The sequence below is a fragment of the Rhipicephalus microplus genome, chromosome X, assembly GCF_043290135.1.
Source record: "Rhipicephalus microplus isolate Deutch F79 chromosome X, USDA_Rmic, whole genome shotgun sequence".
Taxonomy (NCBI): Eukaryota; Metazoa; Arthropoda; class Arachnida; order Ixodida; family Ixodidae; genus Rhipicephalus; species Rhipicephalus microplus.
In genome coordinates this window covers 26,334,588-26,353,632 of record NC_134710.1, presented here as the reverse complement: position 1 = coordinate 26,353,632, position 19,045 = coordinate 26,334,588, and the positions used below count along the sequence as shown (strand labels likewise).

Sequence of the window (19,045 nt, the reverse complement as noted above, 5' to 3'; positions counted from 1 at the left end):
AGTTTCGGGCTCTGATGTGGTGGGTTGGGAGCATGCGTGGCCTAGTAGTCAGGTTGACCATGTAAAAATTCGAAACTACCTCAACGTGTCACCCCGCAGAGTTAAAAACAGCTGCTCACACGCTCTACACAGATGTGGCCGTGGTTGTACACTTACTGTAAGTTAACGTCGGGGTGTGCAAGTGTATTCACTTTTCTCTAACATGACATGCATGCCCAGTAATGTGTTACACTTCCATACTTGCACAGCTGCAATAATTTTTTTCCTCCGATACCTTAAATAATCACAAGTTCAGCGGCCGTATCACTTGTCTTAGTGGAAAAGCTAACTTCCTGTTGTAATAAGAGTTGCCACCTTTCCGTTGCAAAAAGAAGTGGGGAAGTGCAGCAAAGTTAAATGAGGGCTGAGTCGTTTGCTGTTTTTCTGCTTGTGATTGTGTACTTGTGATCAACAGTATTCGTTAAAAGTCAACTGTAAATTCACCATACATGTTTGAATCTGTTATCTACAATGAAATTCCATGAACGTGCGAAGTACTGTGGCGACAGCTGCTGGCTCACACCATTCCTTATCCTCACCTTCGTAACCTCATTAACCCTCTCTCTACCTGTCCTCTTCCTGTAAATATTGCTCAGCAACTAAGGCGAATCCTAATCATATCATGTGGAGATGCCCTAAGCACCCTCCTGCCCCGTCTCTGCAAAAATTTGTAAATAATGAGAACCAGTGGGAAGCTGCTCTGCAAAGCTTGAAACCCAACGTCGAGGAGGCCATCCTTTGTTGTACAGAGAGGGTGTGGAGGGGGTGGTTGCTACTGTGTGTAGCAACCACCCCCTATCTCTATTTTTTTGCCCCTTTCCTTTCAAAAGGGAAAATTAAGTTCTTGTCTACCTTCCATAACACTCTGCATAACAAACTCTGCATGGAACTCTGTTTTCTAAAATGTGTCTTACATGGACAGCAATGTCAACCATTTCAATATTTAAGATGATTCTTTTTACGTCCATGCTATACTTTGTTCACCTATGATGGAAGCTCCTAATTTTATAAGGGCTAAATGATGGTAAAGTGCGGTGAGCACTCTGTCAAACAAATGCAGATGTTCAGAATGCAGAATTACCAAATATAAACCTTTATGTATGCTCGCAGTGTTATGTCAAATTAGTACTATGGTACTTTCTTCACATTAAATACTGCTTTGTTATATGATGTCAAAGTACGTCCTTTTAGGGCCCGGTCACAGTTTGAGGTCTTTTCATCTAATTCAGGACATCTACATTTGAGATCAGCTGGCAATCTTTGAGTAAACTAGAGAAAGGTTGAGGGTGTGGTTTTCGAAGTACTGGCAGAAAAGTAGACAGCATAAAAGTAACAGCACCACCTTATTATTGGCCTAGAGAGTCAACTTCATACAAGACCACGAGAACCCTTGTACATACATGTTTATGTTAGGGTGTCATTGCCGCAACAGATTATTCATCACATTACTGTAGTCGCTTAGCAACTTAAAGAAATTATGGATAAACAGAAAAAGGATGTTAAACTTTCTGGTTGCTCATAGACACAGAATTAACAAAGTTTGGCTAAGGAATCAAAACTACACTTCCTAGGCCGTTCTACTAAACCTAATATTGGAGAGATGTTGTCCTAAAGCAGCAGTTTTTTTTTTAAGAAATAAAGGCTAATGAGTTCATCAGGGTGAGATCAAATTTAAGCATCCATGCAGTTTCCTATTAGTTGTCCTCATTAGAGAACTGCTTATGAAATGGACATTAGTGCCTTAAGCCTTGGCAATGATATTTCATGCACAACACTATGACCTTGTGGGTTTGTTCACTGCAGTAAAATGTTTTGTTTTGTTGCCTAGGAAAAAACAAAATAATGACACTCTGTGCTTTTCAAATAACGTGCCTCTTCATTATCAGATAAATAGAACGCATTCTTTTGTCCCTTCGAGTTCTCTAGATTGCTGTGTATTATGTCTGCTTTCCTAATTGTCAAAAGTCTCCTATTCCATTGCATTTATAGTTAAGATATGCAAAATTCGAAACAAAAATTGCCACCCTAGTTATGACAATCAAGGTAAAGAAGACAATGACGTCGAGTTGTCATTTAACCTAAGTTGCTCACTTACCCCGCCGCGGTGGTCTAGTGGCTAAGGTACTCGGCTGCTGACCCGCAGGTCGCAGGATCGAATCCCGGCTGCGGTGGCTGCATTTCCGATGGAGGCGGGAATGTTGTAGGCCCGTGTGCTCAGATTTGGGTGCACGTTAAAGAACCCCAGGTGGTCAAAATTTCCGGAGCCCTCCACTAAGGCGTCTCTCATAATCATAGGGTGGTTTTGGGACGTTAAACCCCACATATCAATCAAGTTGCTCACTTCAATGTAACGTGTTTGTCTCTCAGGTACAACTTTCGAAAAAGTCTGCAAAAGCAAGCGGCCTGCAGAGTATTTCACTTGACATTGATTTCTGCAGTGTGAAAGACTTGGATAAATTTTTATTTTCTTGGACTTATGTCTTAATTGATGTTACTATTTGCTTGCTTTGTATATACCTTATGCTCCTTAACTGTTCAATTTGCAGATAGGGACACTGGTTACTACTCAGTGGCTGTCATTCATGCTCGGTCTGAGTTTCGCTCACTGAATGACCTGAGGAACAAGTCTGTCTGCTTTACGAGTGTGGGTGACATGGCCGGCTGGGTGGTTCCCATGGCGACATTGATCCACGAGAACGTCTTAGAAGTAACCGACTGCAACAACCTTGTGAAAAGTGCAGCTTCATTTTTTGGTCCCAGCTGCGCACCAAACTCCCTTATTGACAAACACAACCCAACAGGTATGCTACCCAAAATATGTTGTTGATTGTTGCACCACTAAGTTGAAATTTCACTCCTTATTTATTGAAAACTATTGAAAACGTAGAATCAGCAATTCATAAGATAAAGGCACAGTATACTCTACTAATCGGTGACTTTACTGCCAAGGTAGGCAAGAAAAAGGCTGGAGGCTATGCAGTGGGGTAATATGGCGTTGGCTCTAGAAATATCATAGGGGATTTACTACTAGAGTTTGCAGAACATAAAAATTTACGGATCTTGAGTACCTTTTACAGAAAACGGGCCAACGATAATTGGATGTGGAGGAGTCCTAATGGCAAAACTAAAAATTAAATAGACTTCATTCTGTGTGCACACCTGGGCATTGTACAGAATGTGGTAGTGGTTGGCAACATCCAATGTAGTGACCATAGATTGGTAACAGTTTGTATTCACCTAGACTTAAGAAAGCAATGGCAGAAACTGATATGCAAGGAGCCAATTAATTAGCTAGCACAGAGAGCAAAAGTACAGGAATTTAAAGTTTCACTTCAGATTCGATTTGCAGCTCTAACCGGGGAAACAGATGTAGGCGTTGACACAATGAACAATAATCTGACTAGTATCATTAAGGAGTGTGCAATGGAAGTCAGGGGTACAGTCATTAGACAGTACACTGGCAAACTGTCCCAGGAGGCAAAAAAACCTCAGTAAGAGATTTCAAATCATGAAAGTGTCAAATGCAACTCATAAAATAGAGCTGGCAGAGATTCCAAAGTTAATCATTAGGCGTAACGTAGCCGACATAAGAAGGTGTAAGGTGAAGAGAATTGAGCATGCTGTATAAAACAAAGCAGTCAAAAATCTGTGAAGGCAAATTTGTGCATAGGCAAAAATTTGATCAATCAATCACTCAATCAATCAATAAATCAATGAGATTTATTATGACAAAATGATTGAGTACAAAGTATAAAATATGTAGGCGAGGTCCCAAAGTTCGCAACTGAAAATTGACCCTCGGTTGTGGTTACAAATGAGTAAAACAATTATAAGCAGCAGTCAGAACTGAAAAATCAAAACAAGGAATACACAACGAATATGAAAAGAAAAAAAGGCAGGAAAGCAAAAACACAGCAAATAGTGAGTACACTTTAAAGCTCCACAACTCTAGTACAACGGAACAAACAAGGAATGCCTAAACGATAATGAAAACGAAAAGGCATGGAATCAAAATACACATCATAAGTACAATATTACTTGATGTATGCATGAAGAGACAAAAAAGGCAAGCTTACAATCAATATGGCTAAAATAGTTGTGGTAGCAGAGGAGTTCTACAGAGATATGTACAGCAGCTGAGAAAACCAGGATGATATCTTAAGAAGCAGTAATCAAAAAGTTTCCTTAAATTAACTAGAGGGGGCTCTGGTGCTGAGATCGTTCAGCGACCATGGGAATGATGGGTAATACATGATTTGCCTAGTCTTTGTACTTGCGGGTGGTGAATTGCACTTGTGGCTTCGTTTATTATTGCTGATTTTGGTTTCGTTTCGAAGAAAAAAACGAGCCCATTTGAACTTCATGACCCGATTTGAAATGGTAAGCCTAAAAGTTTAAGGTGGTGAAGCACAACTGCTGAACATTTTCCGATTGTTGTTTCATGGCAAAGCAGCTTCAAGCCATGCGAACCCAAAAGGAACGTAAAGTCCGAAGACTAGACAAATCCGTGTACTGCCCATAATCCCCATGTTCGCTGAAGCGCCATGCATTGGAGCTTCCATAGACACTTGCGTTAAAGTTCTCTCTAGTGCATATTTAGGAAACAATGGCAGTAATAGCCCAGAGGAATGTGACATACCACCAGTAATGACAGGAGGACAAGAACAACAAGAGAGAAGGCAAGGAGGTCAACCAGGCATATGCCCGGTTTGCTACCCTATGCTGGGGGAATGGGAAGGGGGAGTATAAAGATGAGAGAGAAAAGAAAAAAAGAAAGGGACAAAAAAAAGTATTGTCAATAAATGGGGGATGTAAAGCTCTAGAGGGAATGCGAAGGGGCAAAGCCGCTGGTGAGGATATGGTAATAAGACCTGTTGAAAGAGGGTGGAAAGATTGTGTTATACCTGTGTCACACGGGCACTTCTGTGAAGCCATTGAGTCTTACAATATAGAATCAATCGGTAACTACACCTTGAAGAAACTGTTCAGTTTCTGTACAGTAGAATGTGGCCATGAAATCTATTTTTGTTATTTATGTGGATGAGTGATGAAATTTGGCATGCTAAAGTGATTTGTTATGCTATTTTAACTGAAATTAGTCTTGACCTATCTGTGGTAGCTTTTGAGTTATACTTGGATTTCGTTGTCATCCCAAAATTAATTAATTAGTTATGAATTCATCAAGGTTTTTATGTAAGCATATTTATAAAGACACATTTTGTGTTGTAATGCTGTTGGATTATTTTTAATATTCAAATAAGCATGGAATTTTTTTATGTTCTGTACATATAGTGCCTTACTGACAACTTTTACAAGAAATAAAAATGTCTATAATGTGCAGATAAGTATGAATAACTTTATGACACTCACAAACGTTCCAGGATTTAAGTGCAAAAAACAGAGTGGTTTTATGTTGTCAAATGGCACAGGGATGACTAATAGGAGCCACACAGAAAAGAAAGTCCTGAAAACGGAGCTCAAAGAAGAGGGAGCTCAAAACTAAAAAAAAATGATGAAATTCAACACACTGATGGTTTTATTTTTCGTTTGAGTAATGCAGTGCTGTAGCTAGATGAAACTTAAGTCTTTCCTTTTTTACGATGATGCTGACATGGCAGCACTGTGCCAAGGGAAATCTGAAAGATTTACACTTTCACTTGCTCAATTTTCACAGTTTTTCTATGATAGCACACAAGTGAAGTGCTTTTTATTGTCAACTTCCGGAATGTGTTTTCTTCCAATATTTCACCATGAAATAAAGTCTTGCAGTGGTGTTGTGGTGATGGTGCTCGGCTGCTGACCCAAAGGTTGCGAGGTCAATTCCGGCCACGGTGGTCAGATTTCTATGGATGCGAAATGGTAGAGGCTCGTGTACTGTGCGATGTCTGTGCTCACTAAAGAAAATGCAAGATGTGCAAAATCTTCAGAGCCCTCCCCTACGGGATTCCTCATAACCATACTGTGGTTTTCGGACATGAAAATTCAAGACATTATTGTTCACTATGACATATAAGATGATGACGATTAAAACTTTATTTTGGTCCAGTGAAAACGCAGGGGAGACCCCGCGCCACCTGGCTAATCCCACGTAGGGACCGTCAAGCCGAGCTTGGCGGCCCGTTCTAAAATGGTTTGAGAATTTAAAAAAATGTAAATTAAGATAGAATACCTTGACGAAATTTACTGTTCCCTTGCCACGTTCCGTCATAAAGGGAATCTGAAGGAACCGAGAAAATTTGTTTCAATTAAAAAGAAGTTACATTTATTGACAGATGATGAGAGGTGCATAATTCAAGCACGAAACCATTTTAAAGGCGCTGTTTCAATTTAAGCAGCATTGGCACATAAAATATTTCTGTTTACGTTGTCTATCGTATAACAGTGCTACACTGCAATGAAGTATATTGCCAATTTTACCTATTTTTTTAATAAATGATTCATTATGTTTAGTCACACCAGTGGCTAGATTTCTGCTGCCGCGATTCTTTGTTGTATAATGTTGTCATGAGTGATGTTCTGTATGTTTCAGACACGTGGCACGAAAAAGTTCCATGTTGTCATTTCTCTGTTGTGCAGGTGACAACCCACAGAAAATGTGCGAGTTATGCATGGGGCGTCCCGGTGAAAGGTGCTCGGGCAATGACCCATTTGCTGGCTATCAAGGTGCACTGCATTGCCTCATGGAAAAGGGTGATGTAGCCTTTGTAAAGCACACCACCTTGGAAGAAATGTTTTTTGGCCAGCCCCCTCCAGATCGATTCAGACTTCTCTGTCCAAATGGCGAGACAGCCCAGCCAGACCAGTACCACACCTGCAACTGGGGCAGGGTACCACCAAATGTGATAGTCACAACATCAGACACACTGCCTCGAGTTCGGGTGCAATACCAAGAGTTCCTTAAGGTGGGTTGTTATCATACATTATGGTTATAACTTGGGCTGTCAGTGATGTTATTGTAAATTGTGTAAAATACCGCGAAATTCCAAGCAAGTGCCCCTACCCGTACAAGCCCCCCTCCCGAACTTAACTGGAAGTTTCAAATATTCGCGCCATTTCGGGAAAGTGCCTTCTCCCCCCCAGTTCAGTCCAATATAATCCAAACCTGCTTTGCACTGCAGCCCGATTGCTGTGCGCCATTTGTTGCTGTGTGTTTGCGGTGAAAAGTTAGCTCACCACAAACCTTGAGTGCGAAGTAAGGGCAGGACGTGCCATCAGCAAACGGAGTTGACTTCGCTCGCGGCCGCATTTATGAAAGGAACCTGCTGCCATGAAGAAGTAAGAATTGAGACAGTTGTTCGCGCCTGTCCTGTGTATACTTGTGTTCATTTTGTGCGCCTTTCTGTTTATAAAGCGCGCTTTAAGTGTCGAGCTGTGACATATGTTAGTCCGCACTCGTTCTGGATGCTCATTTCGGGAATGCTTTCTACCTGAGGTGCGTGCTGCAAGTTTCGAGATGCTACTGCTTGGCATTCTTCATGTGACCTTGCAATTTGTTGCTGTAGCATTCATTCCTTTAGCCTTGTGGTGAAACAGTGCACAATAAACGAACTACCTCTGTGAAGACATGTTTCACTTTTGTGTTTTACCGATTCCTAGGAAGAGGGATCAGCTACATTTTTTTCCTTTGGTGTCATGGCTGATTTTCTTATGCTTGAAAGATGAGATCAGTGACTTATACAGAATTTTTTCATCTTAACCGGACTTTCACTCCTGTTTGATTTTGTATAAACTGTCGCAACCATCATAGTATCAAACTTCCTTCTCTTATGTGATGCGATTTGAACATTTGGATAGTTGCATAAATTCATGCAAAGTTGATTCCATAAGCATGTCTTTACGAAGTCAGTACAAACACTACTAAGTTTTGAATGCATCATAAGCTAGCTTGTGTTCATATATGTAGCAGTTGATGCACAGCTTTGCTATTGCTGCAAAATAAGAACAACAACAACAACAACAACAACAACAACAACAACAACAACAACAACAACAACAACAACAACAACAACAATAATAATAATAATAATAATAATAATAATAATAATAATAATAATAATAATAATAATGAAGATTAGCTGAAACTACGTGCATATCAAGCATCGTGTTTTGTGCATCCATCTAATGTCTTGGGGCAATAGCATGCCCAGTTTTGTACAGTGGTGTCTTTCACTGCTTTACTCCTCTTTTTTTTATATAACATTATCAGTGCACTTTCTTGCTTCATTAGCTAGCAGGGCTGAATGTGCATGACTGCTAATAGGTTGAGGTGCAACACAGCGTTACTTGCACATTAGAAAGAAAGGTACCCACAGGAAAGTTGGAGCTAATGGTCACTGCAAAGCTTTGTTGATTGCATGTGCTTTTGGAGTGTGTCTGTTGATTATTAAAAAAAAAGAAAGTGCACTATCCTCAGACTTTGTGTCACAAGTTCTAAGCGGTGTTACACGATGTCACTGCAAATAGGTGTTGCTAGGGGCACTACCAGTGTCCCTCTTTGCTTTTTGAAAGGCCACCGTTGCATGACGGTCTGGCATGTCACGTTTCAAAGTCTTTTTATAGGTCATTTGCACTTCTTGTCTGTGCAAGAGGCATTCTCCATGCATTGCAGTGTACAGTGGTCTTTTCATTATACATTTAATCAGTTGCATTTAATTAATATATGGAAAACCTTTGTTTGTATACAGGGCCGGATTAACAGTGCGGAGGGCCTGGTTAAAAAAAAAAATAAGGAGGGCTCCTCCCGCCTTGCCCCCTTTCTTTCCCGCTTTGTCATCTGGTCATGCTTGAGACTTCACGCTTTTTAGATTTAGCTGCAAAGAACACAAGCCATATTTATTCTAAGCCTCTGTGGAGCGTTTAATATCACCTGGGCGTTTTCTTTCTAGCGGAGCACGTGGAGAGATTAGAGAGTTGGAGAATATCGGAAGACGCTTATGTTAGCGTGTGTCTTAGCGCTGACGCTAAAACAAAATGTGCTGCGTGACAAGTGGTAGTCATTTAGTACAGAGGAAGGCATTCCCTAGTACACAAACACCTATGGCGCCATCTAGTCATAAAAACACTATATGCGCTGTAGAAACCTCATGTGCGCCCCAAAATTGAGTTAACCTGAAGTCACCATTGCTGCGTCTCCATGCCACGTTTGGTTCGGTGTTGTGTCTGGTGGTCCAAAACACACCATTTTCTTTTGACATAAGCCGAAATCGAGTGTTTCTCAAGACCACTATTACCTGGCTCAGCTTGACTTATGGCCGCATTTGCCACATTTAGAAACAAGCTAACGAGTACAGCGTTGAAATCACTGCATTGCTACCGAAAACATGAGTGAACCTTGTAGACGAATTTTTTAAACCTTCTGCACCCCAAATCGAATATGTATCTCAAAAAACTTAGTTCTCTTATCGGCAGTATACAGCTGGCGAAGCCTCATTACTCAAATATAAATCAAATAACCAGTAATTGGGAGTGAAGGAGTTTAACAATTCAGGATGAAGACTACAAAGATTCGAAGTGGACGGTTCTCACTTTCATAAGCACCGCCATCTTGACCTACATATGTGGGGTCTCTTGCATACGTTATTGTTGAATGATAGCGTTTGTACATAATAGTTCTGGCTACGTTAACGTTTTGCACATGCTCAGTTTAGAGCATGCAACGCTAACGTCAACGCTAAATCTTTGCGCTTGCTGTTTTCTGCTATACTAAACTCTCTATTATCATTGTAATAATTAACTATATCAGGAGAAGAAGACACATGGACAGCATTAAAATTTGTCTGGTTCGTTGGATCATACTGAAAGAAGACTGAACTCTTCGAGAAGTTAAGACGAAAAGAAGGAAGGCATACGACGCTTAGCAGTCTGAGCACCGTGTGTGTTTTTCCCATTCGTCTTAACCTATAGCGTTCTTTAAACTTATTTCAAGAGAGGACATCTTCCCACAGGCAGTGCCTTTGTGAAAAATTGCCTCCTCTATCTTCTTCAGCTTCACTGATCGGATAGCACATGGTTTGGTTGCCTGCATGTGAGCACTGCCAAAGTTGACAGCTGGGCCTTTTTCAGAAACTGTTCGCATATAATAACGGTAAATACGCTACCAATGGTCTAGTTACTTTTGATTTCATACAACAACACTTCTAAGGCAGCATTTCTATATAGTACTATTATGCATATTGTATATGCCTACTGATCGCAACAAGTAATACAGATAGTTTAAAATTAAAATATCTTCAATATGAGAAGGGCATAGAGTTTCCTAAATATAGAGGGAACTCTGGCACTAGTGTCTATGGGAGCAGCAATGCACGGCGTTTCAGCGAGCATGGGAATGATAGGTAGTACACGGATTTGTCTAATCTTCGTACTTCTGGCTCCGTATGTGTTCGTGTGGCTTGGAACTGTTTTCTCACGAAACAAAAATCAGCAAATGTGCAGTGGTTGCGATTCATCACCATATTTTTTTTGGCTTACCATTTCAAATCAGGTCACAAAGTTCAAAACAGTTCATTTCTTTCTTTGAAACAAAACCGAAACATAGCGTTAAACGAAGCCACAAGTGCGATTTAAAGTCTGCAAAAATGAAAACTAGGCAAATCCGTGTGCTACACATCATTCCCATGGTCACTGAACGATTGCAACTCCAGAGTCCCCTCTAGTTAATTTTAAGAAACTCCATGGGGAAGGGGGTGGGCCAAATATTTTTGAAAATATGGCGCCTATAAAAAATGAAATCCATGTAGAACTTTCACAAAAATGTTTAATAACACTCGAAAAACGACCATACATATTTTCATTTATGCACAAATTGTTAGCATTTAAACATGTAATTCCTGTGGTGAGGGCACTGTGCAAGAATATTTTAGGTGAGTGAACTCCGTCACTATCCGCTGTCCGATAATGTTCTGCTTCGCAAGGAGCCTGAGAGATAACGCTGCAAACTTTCTCCCGGCTTCCCCCACCCCCCCCCTCTTGGTGTAGGAAAACCCCGTGACGTAGGAAAGTAGCGGCCCTCATTTATTGTCGCCACAACACTCTCACCACACCGTCAACATCTTCTCCTATCACCCCCTCTTTCGCGGCGCTGCTCTATGCGTATCGCGGGGTTTAGTGGCCTTGAATGTGAGCGCAGTGAGAGGGGCACGGGCATTTTTTCTTTTCCGCTAGCGGAGTTTCACGACTGGTGACATTTTCAGGGAGCCCGAGCGAGCGCAGTTTCGCCTCCTCAAGAATTCTTGCTCCGTGGTTATAACTCACAAATTTGAGTCCCTCAGTTTTCCTTATGCGTTTTTTTCAGTGTCAGAGTTTCTCATGTGAAGTTGTATTTAATTAATTGTCAAAATGAATAGACTGAAGCAATATTATATTTTAATCAGCAGAACACTGCATCATATAGCACCACTGTTCCATGTTGTGGGAACATCATCTGGCATTGCCAGAGAAAATGCATACTTGTGCTCAATTTTTTATGAAATAGGTAATGGCTCTGTGGAAGTACATCATGACCAAAATGCACCATCAATTCCTACCTCAATTTAAAATTTGATTTTGAGCATATGGGAACATTTAGGTTAACAGCCACATGCACTTGTTTGCCTGAGCAATGCAACAGTCAGCATATCATCATAAGTTATTGTATTTTTTAAAATTGTTCTGAGATATGTTGGTGTTGCTAGCACATGAGTGTTGACATGTCATTACTTGTACTGCAGTAACTAATTAGTAATCATTACAAGCTAGTAGTAGTCAAACTAATAAACAAATGTTTTTCATTGCAGCTGGCAGTGCAAACCTTTGGAAAGCCACCTGTGGGACAGCTACCATGGTTTTACCAGAGCCATTCGGACAGTAGTGGCTACAATCTGAACCCAACGCCTGATTGGATTCGAGGTTTCAACCAGAGCTTGGCAGCTGGACCACCGACGCCCTCCTGGAGTGGCTCGCTTACAACTGACCGCCCATTAATTGTCAACATGACAGAATTGTCGAAGTTCTATCTGTTTGCTAGCGGAAGTCGCTATGGCAATGCTACCAATCTACTTCTGCAGGACTTGACAACAGAGCTGGTCCCACTCGATGGCTATGAGCAGACCTTCACTGGTTACCTCGGTAAGGAGAGCAACTTTCAGCTTAAAATAGATAAGTGACCTCCGGCTTGACTGTTGTCATTCAGTGCCATTTGTCACACTTAAGTGGCAGGAAGAACGAACAGTTGGAAGCAAAGTCTTTTTCCCAACTCTATTGAATTGGGGAAATGCTTTGCCATTGTATTTATGAAGGGTGATGACTTTGCAGATGCACTGAAATACCCTTTTTCCTGTATTTATGATGTCTGTTATGTTGTGGATGAGGTGTGCTATTATTATCTGCTGTGTAAAATGTCTGCTTGGTTGGTACTGTTTTTTTTTTGGGATCTGAGCACTACTGTTTGTGCCAAGGCCTTTAGTATTTTGAAACAAGTCATCATCATCATCAGCCTGACTACGCCCACTGCAGGGCTAAGTCCTCTCTCGTGATCCAGCAATCAACTCGGTCTTGTGCTTTCTGCTGCCACATTATACCAGCGAACTTGTTAATTTCATCGGACATGTACTAAAATAAAAAAACATGACCCTTCATTAGTGGAACATAACGCAGCAGTTTTACTTCAATCTGGTATATCTGGTATGTCTGCTTAAAAAGTTCGGCTTTCATCACACCTCGATACGCGAAATTTCTTTCACTCTTTGAAACCTATTTAATTAATGTTTGCATTGCCCATCATTTTAAATACTTTTTGTGACCACAACTTTCTTTGAATATACCCAGAAAGATAGTGTGCTTGTATTATTGCCCATTTAGTGTGAACCGTGTTTTGCTGGCTTGTTTCCTCTACTTTTTGAGGGTTTTTTTCCATGTCCGTACTATTTCTGCACCATCATGTGATGTCGCTCTATCGATGTGTAGGGGGGAGCAGTGGGGGGGGGGGGGAGCATTGTCAAGTCGTAACTGAGCGGCTTTTTTTCTTTTCTGCAGCTATGTTTTTATTTATACGTGTCTGAAATAAAGATTCAATTCAGTTCAATTCAATATGGTGGCAAGGCTATCCGCCACTGAGTACGAGGTTTGAGGTTCAATCCTAGGAGTGGCACTAGGAATTGTACAGGAACATTAAGGACAAACAAGAATTTATGCTGGAGTGACAGGTTGAGAATGTCTAAAAGATCAATATTACATACAGCAGTGCTTAATACTCGTGCCACATTGGCATAGAAAATGGCATTTGGTAGAAAAAACATTCATTTCTTGAATGACATTTTTTTCAATGGTGCTACTATACGTCCAAATTGAATGATATTTGAGTTGATACCGTCGATCACAGCGTCTTCTGTAGTGAGCAATATACATCCAAGAATAATTAAATGAATAAGCATATTATGGTGGCATTAGCTTTAGTTGGTTGCTTTGTTTCACGATGTTGCAATCGACCGTATGTAGCAGCTTAGCTTTTCGTTCCTGCACGAGAATGGTTGTTTTTCATGTCTTTGGAAGATCGTTTTTGCCTGTTTGAAAAGTACTCCAGCAAGCACTGCAGCATACCAAACTTTGAAAAATGAAATGCTCTTTCTGAAAAATATAGGTTTTAAATCAACAAAAATATTTTAGAATGAATAAAACTGTGAAAACTATGAAATTTTTCGTCACCAGCTGGTAAACAGTGGAATAAAAAACACTATATATGCAAAAATATTCAAAAGAAAGGAAGTTCAGAATATACATTTTGTAGATAAATGACCCAGGAACAGTAGAAAAATAATTAATGATGTACAAAATGTTTCTCTTCACATAGACAAAGAAAATCAGAACCAAGATGCTGCTTCATTGCTTATGCCATGTGGTGAACCATTGCATGGTTTTTCGTGAGACACTAGTGTACTCGTACACTCTTCTCAGTAAATTTTCATTGCCTTGCTATAAGAGTCTCTAGGTATTCCAATATAGATGGATACCCGTGAGATGGATACCCGTGACTACAAAGAAAAATAGGCATATTTGTCATGAGCCAACTAACCTGCACTGTATTTTTTTAATTAAAAGAAGCCCTGTGCAGATGTGGTTCTTTTTGGTTGGTTTAAAGGAAGTGGAAACAACTTTCAATAGCAGTAGGATTTGACTTTCAGTAGACTGATTACCTGTAAGTAGTGATAACTTGTAAAATATGTTACATTTTGAAATTTACAATACTTAAAGCATATAAGCCAGTATAATAACCTTTTAAACTTCAAAAGATTATGAATCAATGTGAGAGTAATATGTTCATTTTACTTTGAAGTTGGGCTTCACGGCATTGCGGATTTTATTGGATGGATGTCTTTAGGGTTTATCACTTCTTCACTGCAGTGAAGTTATTTCTAAAGTAAGTTATATACAAGTTAATAAACATTTAAAAATGCTTTCACAGCTTTGCACTCCTCTACTGCAGTAAACCAGCTTTGCAAGGAGTTACTTGCGATTAGTGTTTTGTGCTCGGCAGAGAACAGCGCTTTCCGATAGGTGGCAAGACACTGGAAGTTGTAAAGGACAGGTAGTGACTGCAGAGCAAACCATGAGAGAGAAAGAACCATAAGAATAAGGATGGGATGGAGCACATTTGGCAAACATTCTCAAGTTGTGAATGGTAGTCTACCACTATCCCTCAAGAAGAAGGTATGTAACAGATGCATCTTGCCAACACTTACCTACGGAGCAGAAATCTGGAGGCTTAAAAAGAGGGTCCAGCTTAAATTGAAGACGACGCAGCGAGTGATGGAAAAAAATATAATTGGTGTAACCTTGATTGATTTGTGGGGTTTAACGTCCCAAAACCACCATTTGATTATGAGAGACGCCGTAGTGGAGGGCTCCGGAAATTTTGACCACCTGGGGTTCTTTAACGTGCACCCAAATCTGAGTACACGGGCCTACAACATTTCCGCCTCCATCGGAAATGCAGCCGCCGCAGCCGGGAATCGAACCCGCGACCTGCGGGTCAGCAGCCGAGTACCTTAGCCACTAGACCACCGCGGCGGGGCAATTGGTGTAACCTTAAGAGACAGGAACGGAGCAGAGTGTGGGTCAGGGAACAAACGGGGGTGAAGGATATTGTAGTTGAAATGAAGAAAAAAAAATGGACATGGGCCGGACATGTAGCGCATAGGCAGGATAACCACTGGTTATTAAGGGCAACCGACTGAATTCCAAGAGAAGGCAAATGCGTAAAATGGAGATGGAAAATTTGGTGGGCAGATGAGATTAATAAGTTCTCATGTATAACGTGGCAGCAGAAAGCACAGGACCGGGTTGATTGGCGGAACATGGAAGAAATTTTTGCCCAGCAATGGGCGTAGTTAGGCTGATGATAACATGCTGACCTATATACATCTATTGGATAATTTTGAATACTTTGAAGTTTTTAGCAATTTAGTTTCAAATCTAAGAAAAATAAATACAGCAATATTTGTTCGATCATTCGAAGCACTCGAATATTCACACAAGCCTTGTTTTCAGTGCAGGCACGAAGTTGCCAGGTAGCAAATAAAATTAGGTTTGTGTGAATATTCAAATGCTTTGAATATTCAAAAGAGTATAACAGTATTTGAGTTGAAATTGTTGAAAATTTCGAAGTGTTCAAAAGAGTCTACATTAATATGCATGTAGTGGTGGTTTCAGTGAAGTGTATGGGTGCCAAGCTGTGAAAGCCTTTAATAAATGTATATTAATTTGCATAAAGTTTTTTTGTAAAGGTGGTTTCACTGCAGTGAAGGGGTGTCAAGTTGTGAAAGCATCTTTCAAAAAAATCTGCATTGTCATGAAGTTTTTTTAGGTTAATTAAGCATATTACCATTTCATCAATTAATCATTTTTTATTTAAGAGCTTGTTATACCAGCTTACATGCTCTAAGTATAGTAAGTTGTAAAACGGAACATATTTTACAGGTTATTACTTGCATTGTACTGAAAGTCAAGTCCTGCTACTATAAAGAGTTCCCTTTATTTATTTATTTATTTATTTATTTATTTATTTAATACATACTGCAGACCACAGTTGTGGTCCTGGCAGGACGAGCACTTGAATAGCACAATAATACAAAAATAGCAAAAGGGACAAAAAATGAAACGGCGGACATTGCATTGTCAATCCAACACACAATTAACAACACTAACAAAAAATGGGGCTATACAGTATCTAATAAGTATGGCTCAGCAATGGAATTCCATTCAGCCACGGTACGCGGGAAAAATGAAAATTTGTAAGTATCGTATGCGCTTGGTATGGTGTTTCCTTTGAACAAAAAAAAAAAAAAGGGCATTTGCACAGGCCCTGCTTCAATTTTTGAAAAATATTGTGCAGATTACTTAGGCCACAAGGAATAGGCCCATTTTTCTTTATAATTTGTCTTATACTACTCGAATTTGCCTCAAACCTAAAGTTCACTATTCACACAAGCCTACAGAAAACGCCTGCATAGCACCTGCTATAAATGCGGGGTTGTGAAAGCCCACATCACGAGTCCCTTTTAAGGCGGGCAGTTCGAAGTGTACAAACTGTATGCAGACCATTGAGATGTCATTTTTTCTTGAAATAAGCATTTTCTTGTCACAAAGCAAGCCCCACTAAGTTTCTGGAATGTTATTTCAATAATTCATGGTGGCTTAGTGTTTGCCTTTTGTGCCTCTTTAAGAATGCTTGTATACTGTTCTTTAGATTTGCTTCAGAGAGTCTCGTGTGGCTAAAATTTGCCAAAATATACCGTCGATCCTCTCACAGCCTCAATGTTGCTCTTGAACAGAAACACTGTCAAATAAACACAAATCAATCAATTAGTCAACAAAAATTTTATTTGTGCTAAGTCAAATACAGTTTCTCAAGATCGAGGAGTAATTTTGTTTAACTTGAGCACAAATAAAGTATCAATATTTGATATTTAAAGTTTTTGAAAGTGTGTCTAGTTTTGTTTTTGGTGTTGTTATTTGACTGAATTGTAACTATAACAAAACCGATGCTTGTGCCTATTGTTCATAAACAAAATGATAGGTGCTCGATTGTTTGATACGTGGGGTTTAATATCCCAAAATTACCATATGATTATGAGAGACATCGTAGTGGAGGGCTCTGAAAATTTTGACCACCTGGCGTTCTTTAATGTGCACCCAAATCTGAGCTCACAGGCCTACAGCACTTTTGCTTTCATCGAAAATGCAGCCGCCGCAGCTGGGATTTGATCCCGTGACTTGTGGGTCAGCAGCCGAGTACCTTGGCCACTAGACCACTGCGGCGGGGCAAAATGATAGGTGCTCTTCTAAGTAGTACTATGTATATAGTGAACTAGTAAACAATGCAGAAGCATTTCAATCAATACCCCATGCATCACAGTGCCTTTATTGATTACAGATTAGCTTTCCTTCTCTTTCCTTTTTTTTCATTTCTTTAAAAGAGATTTAGTATTATGTTTCTAAAGCTTTTCCACACGTTTGTTTTTCACACCATGTCTCAAAAATTATTCTTGCAGGTAGGCATGTGGAGCACTTCACAAAACTGCGCAGATGCCCTGTCCCTCCTGCTGTGCTTTGTGTGGTTTCAGAAAAGGAGGTGGAAAAATGCCACCGCATGAGGGTTAGCTTATTGTGTCCTTCTTGTGACTTCATTGAACCTGTGTGCATGGAATGCACCAGGTTGTGTGCATGGAACCTGTGTGCATGGAATGTGAACCTGCGAAACTGTGTGCATGAAATGCACACATGGAATACATTTAGAGGTAGTGTGGCACCTGCCTCTAGGCTCTCTTTGATTTCTCATTGTGCAGGTGGGGTAACTTAACATCACCAAATATTAACATTGACCTTAGCAAAGATGAGCTAGGATATAGTTTAACAGAAAGTAAACTTTCTTATTACATATTGAATTAAGGCACCGAGCAGAAACCTCGAACTCCTATTGTTGTTTTGCTGGTCATTCTTATTTATGAATGCACTAGGGCTAAGACAGAGTTTTGTTGATATCATGTCACTGCACTGTCTCAATAAATAATTCATGTGACACGTAATCTGAAATCTGTTCGTTTACATGAATTTATATGTTAGTATTTTCTGAATAAGTGTGGTGTACTTTATTGTACCAACCTTTTACTTGTTATCCTTGCAGACGGCCTTCAAGTCTCAGATGCTGAAGCCAGACCTTAACTGTGTGCGCAGCCATAGCCACCTGGGTTGCATGCATATGATAAGAGATGGCCTTGCCGACCTTGTTGTTCTGGAGGCTGGTGACATATATCGAGCCGGACAGTAAGCATCATATTTCCCCTTTAGTCTTGGGCTTTCTGTTGTTATATTTTTGTCACACGAATACATTTGTCAGAAGGCTACGAAGTAACGCTGAGCTAAGCATGTTTTGATGTTGTGGCACACTGTAAAGCAAAAAAAAAAAAGGTATGTACTTGCGTAATGAACACACTTTTTTCCAGAAACATCGAAGCAAAGTTAGGGGGTGCGTTTATTAAACAGGGAAAATTTTACAAAAGCTCTTCAAGATGAGCAAAAAATGCAGTAATGCAAAAACACCAGGCCTGCGTGGAAGGTGCAGCACAGTCACAGCAAAAGCTAGACGAGCGGCCTTTCTAAATTAAAAAAATAATAATAATAAGGCATAGTGCTAACACTGCTCTAAAAAGGCATCGCAGCCACTAGTGGCCACAAAAGTAACTAACAAGGAGTGCCACCCCCAGCTATTGCAACCGTAAGCATAACTGTCGTGGAGGGATGTATTTGTTGATCACTCATGCCATCGGAGCTCATGTGTCTGCCGGTTGAAAGTGTGCCCTGCAACGTGGCAAATGCCAAACTCTGCCGAAAATAATACTTTGCATTTTCCCAAAGCCTTTAAAGTCGTCTTTGTGAACGCTTGCTCTACTGTGCTGTGGTGACAGTAGGGATTATTCTGGCTGCAATTGAAAGCCATTGCCAATTTTGCAAACACAGTTTTAGGTTTTACATT

General features: G+C 40.2%; 1 protein-coding gene across 2 annotated transcripts in view; it reads left to right on the top strand.

The window, feature by feature from the left end:
- Tsf2 (transferrin 2) overlaps positions 1–19,045 on the top strand; it is a 77,350-nt gene that overhangs the window by 9,741 nt on the left and 48,564 nt on the right. For both annotated transcript variants that reach the window (XM_075876084.1, XM_037426694.2), the window contains exons 3-7: positions 2,586–2,840; positions 6,616–6,941; positions 11,814–12,144; positions 17,565–17,668; positions 18,197–18,336. In XM_075876084.1, coding sequence (XP_075732199.1) covers positions 2,586–2,840; positions 6,616–6,941; positions 11,814–12,144; positions 17,565–17,668; positions 18,197–18,336 — 1,156 coding nt within the window. The remainder of the gene's footprint in view (positions 1–2,585; positions 2,841–6,615; positions 6,942–11,813; positions 12,145–17,564; positions 17,669–18,196; positions 18,337–19,045) is intronic.